At 33.3% G+C, this 4,445-nt stretch overlaps 1 protein-coding gene across 1 annotated transcript; it reads left to right on the top strand.

The window, feature by feature from the left end:
- Window positions 1-713: 713 nt before the first annotated feature.
- Window positions 714-3,354, top strand: LOC131661850 (glutamine synthetase nodule isozyme). Its single transcript, XM_058931490.1, has 11 exons — window positions 714-894; window positions 1,355-1,394; window positions 1,482-1,585; window positions 1,683-1,731; window positions 1,812-1,918; window positions 2,095-2,182; window positions 2,313-2,441; window positions 2,562-2,636; window positions 2,772-2,825; window positions 2,911-3,108; window positions 3,191-3,354. Exons 1-11 carry the CDS (start codon window positions 821-823, stop codon window positions 3,341-3,343), a joined length of 1,071 nt encoding a protein of 356 aa, XP_058787473.1. The 5' UTR covers window positions 714-820; the 3' UTR covers window positions 3,344-3,354.
- Window positions 3,355-4,445: the final 1,091 nt, after the last annotated feature.

The following is a 4,445-nucleotide window of genomic DNA, read 5'->3' as shown; positions in this document are numbered from 1 at the left end:
CGGAAGTGTATATCCGAAACATTCCAAGACCAATTTGGTCTTGGAATATTTCGGATATGCATCTCCGAAGACACCCCCTCCCAAAAAATGGTGTTTTCGGAAATGTATCTCCGAAAACCCAAAAAGGTGTTTTCGGAAATGCATCTCCGAAAACACATTTTTTCGTGTTTTCGGAAGTGCATTTCCGAAATAAGACAAATTTTGAAAAAAAAAAGCGTTTCGGAAATGCATTTCTGAAGTGAGGGTATTTTGGATTTTTCACCGGAGGTGATCTAGAAAAGAGGGAGGTAGGGAAAGAAATTTCCTTACAAAAAATACTATGGAGTAATTTTTATATAATTTACTCAATTATTTATATTAGCTATTAATATATTTTAACTTTTTTAAATATTTTAATTGATATAAATATTAATAAAATAAAAAAATGAATAAATTAATATTACTAAAAGTAAAAAATAAACATCCCAATTATTGAGGGAGAGAGAGTGTAGATATAATCTTTCATAATCTTTTTATGCAGCAATTTAATTTTTGAGATTCATAACATTAATAGTTTTATTAATCAATAAGATTAGAAAAGATTTACCTTATTAGTTATCGTGATTACTACTACTCATAAACAAATAAAAAAAAATTAAAATATTACAGTAGACTATAGGAAGAGAAGACTAGGAATAGGAACAAGAAAATCAGCTATAAATAAACCCCATATTTTCTCCTTTCATTGTTCATTCATCCAATCGAATCCAATCGCATCGAATCTGAGGATTCATCCAACGATCAATACAGATTCTTTTTTTTTCTTCACTTTTTCAAAACCATGTCTCTTCTTACAGATCTCATCAACCTTGATCTCTCAGACACCACCCAGAAAATCATCGCTGAATACATATGGTTAGTTAATTAGTTATCACTTTCTTATCACTCTTTCTAACACAATATCGATGATGCTGTTTTTGCTTCTTCCGTACGTACGAAAGACACTATACTAAAAACTAGTTCGGTGTCTTTTTCTGTTGCTGTTTCTGGTTCTGTCCGTGCATTAATTTACGTCACTGGTAAAGTTTTCATGAGGGTGATTCATTTTTTTTTTTAGGATTGAGTTTAATTTTAGCATATTTTTATTCTGAAAAATTACTAAGATTTTTTGTTTGTGTCTTTGTGATTAAATTGGAAAAAAAAGAGAAGGGAATTTTTGTTTTCTTTTTGTTTGTTGCTATGTTTAGATGTTTTCTTCATACAAATCCAAACGCTTCACCAACTAGACTCAGAAAATGTTTTTTTTTTTTAAAATATCAGAAATAAAAATTTCCTTTTTTAATTAATTCCAACAATTTTATTTACATTATGACAGGATTGGTGGTTCTGGTTTGGACGTGAGGAGCAAAGCAAGGGTAATTTTATTCTACTTGTAGCTTTCTAAAAAAGGATTTTTGTTTTAGTTATTGAAAATATGAAATGAAATTTTTTTTGTTCTACAGACTCTTCCCGGACCAGTTACTGACCCTTCACAGCTCCCCAAGTGGAACTTTGATGGTTCCAGCACAGAACAAGCTCCTGGAAAAGATAGTGAAGTTATTTTATAGTAAGTTTTTTTTTTTTTTTTTAATTATGTTCAAATTTTGTTCAATGTTTTCTTGGATTTTCTGAAATTTACTTATTTGGGGTTTGATTGAAAACAGCCCACAGGCCATTTTTAAGGATCCATTCAGAAGGGGTAACCATATCTTGGTTAGTATTTTTTAAAATCTTTTTATACTGAATCAATCATGTATGTTAAATTTATTAATTACTTATTTAATTGAATTTAGGTTATGTGTGATGTATACACTCCTGCTGGAGAACCACTTCCCAGTAACAAACGACACGCAGCTGCCAAGGTTTTCAGCCATCCTGATGTTGTTGCTGAGGAAACATGGTAACTTTTAGTTGCATTTTTTTACACTTGAGACCTACACTTGTGATTACGTGTCAATGTTGATGTCGGTCATGTCCAATTTTCGTGTCTGAGTCCCTACTTCATAGATAGTAATAACGTATTCGCCAGTTGTTTATTTTGTTCTGATCAAAAGTTGGTGTATGATTTGTGATTAGGTATGGTATTGAGCAAGAATACACCTTGTTGCAGAAAGACATCAATTGGCCTCTTGGTTGGCCAGCTGGTGGTTATCCTGGACCTCAGGTAAAACCTCACTTTCATTCATCATTACTGTTTTTTTTTTAATCTAAGATTCCCAGTTTAAATTTGTCTTTTGGTGATTTTTTTATTGTCATTGGTTACATCAGTTCTAATTTAATTATTTGCCTAATAGGGACCATACTACTGTGGTATTGGTGCTGACAAGGCTTTTGGCCGTGACATTGTTGATGCTCATTACAAAGCCTGTCTTTTTGCCGGCATCAACATCAGTGGAATCAATGGAGAAGTGATGCCTGGTCAGGTATGTTGGAGATATCTATGCACTTAGTTTATCCTATTATGACGGAAGTTGATCCATGTATCAGTGAAACAAGACTTGATTATCGGTTGTTGTAATCTATTGTTTTTTTTTCTAATGTAGTGGGAATTCCAAGTTGGTCCATCAGTTGGTATCTCTGCCGGGGACGAGATATGGGTTGCTCGTTACATTTTGGAGGTAGGTAGCCCATGACTATTGATTAGTGTTGCTTTCACCACTAGCCATTCTCACCAACACTTCTTTTTGACTTATTGAATGAGATTACCTTACCTTACCTTCTCCAACTAACTTTCTTTTTGTCTGTTCCAATAGAGGATCACTGAGGTTGCTGATGTGGTTCTTACCTTTGACCCTAAACCAATTAAGGTTTGCTATATTCAACTCTTTAGTAGTTGATTTATTTATCTAAGTTGAATTGGTGTTGACTTTGTAATTTGGTTGCAAAAACTAGGGTGATTGGAATGGTGCTGGTGCTCACACAAACTACAGCACCAAATCTATGAGAGAAGAAGGCGGATATGAAATCATCAAGAAAGCAATCGAGAAGCTTGGGAAGAGGCACGCCGAGCACATCGCTGCTTACGGAGAAGGCAACGAGCGTCGTTTGACAGGAAAACACGAAACAGCTGACATTAATACCTTCTCATGGGTAAGCAAAAAAAAAAACTTCTTTTGCTAAATCTCAAACACTTTTTGGCTTTGGCCTAATCCGAAACAATTTTTTTTTGAAGGGTGTTGCGAACCGCGGAGCTTCGGTTAGGGTTGGAAGGGACACAGAGAAAGAAGGGAAGGGTTACTTTGAGGACAGGAGGCCAGCATCTAACATGGATCCATATGTTGTCACTGCCATGATTGCAGAGACTACCATCCTCTCAAAACCTTAAGCTGCTACCACTTCTACCACAAAAAACACAAACCACATCGTATTGCAACATTTGAGAGTCATTGTTTGTTCCTTGTTGGAATTTGGTTATTGGTTTTTCTAGGACATGCTTTGTGTTCTTGTTATGGTTTGCTTCATGTATTTCATTCTCTTGTTTTACTTTAAGTGTCACAATAATAATAATGTAATGGTTATGAGTAAAATAATTATTGTTGATTATGATTATTAATAAAAATGTACTACTAGTATGAATTGAAAATGCCCTCCTAGCTCTTTTGTTTGTACTTTGTTGTTTTCTTTGGTTTTTTGCTTCCATTTGTAGAATTGTAGCTATTTTTTTTTTGCCAAAGTCTCGAATATAGGAACTTGTCACGCGTTTTACTGCTTTTCATAATGAAGATCGAATCTACAGTTGGGATTTTTTATTTAATTAAATTGAACACCATAATTATGGTGAGTTAAAAATTATGCAATGTCGTTTGTTAGGTGGAGCACGTTATTACAATAGTCAAACATTTAATTGCAAACTTTTCTATTATCCTAAATTATAGCATTCACCTTTGCCACGATAAAGTTGACATAAGGTCATGCAATTCATGGCTGTTTTTAGTTTATCACCTTTTCAAATTGATTTAAATGAAAATTGCAAATTGAGAGTATAAGAAATTGAAAATTACATCAAAATACATTATATAGAAATAGAATATATTTAGATGTTTTCCTACCTCTGTCCTTAAATCCCTAAATATAAGATTCTATAGAGTAAATTGCGAGAACTAGAGTAATAAATTTATTGACTATTTTATATAACTTTACAAATTTATCCTTATGAGAAAGAAATAGTTATGGACATATTGCAGAAAAATATGTAATATAATAAGAGGTCTTATAAAAATTAATTAATTAATTTTTAAAAACAAGAAGAAAGTTTGAAAAAAATTAATTGATGCACTTTGAAAGTTGAAGAAGGTTTTATTAAAAAATTTTTTTTTCTAGTACATGTTTTGATTGCAATTCCTCACCCTATTATTCAAGATTCTCATCCAATTCCCGGGTTTCAACATTATCCCCCCCCCCCCCCCCCCCCCCCCCCCCCCCCCCCC

This window comes from Vicia villosa, linkage group LG3, assembly GCF_029867415.1.
Source record: "Vicia villosa cultivar HV-30 ecotype Madison, WI linkage group LG3, Vvil1.0, whole genome shotgun sequence".
NCBI classification, from domain to species: domain Eukaryota; kingdom Viridiplantae; phylum Streptophyta; class Magnoliopsida; order Fabales; family Fabaceae; genus Vicia; species Vicia villosa.
The sequence above is the reverse complement of the archived record's forward strand: the minus strand, read 5'-3'. Positions and strand labels throughout refer to the sequence as shown.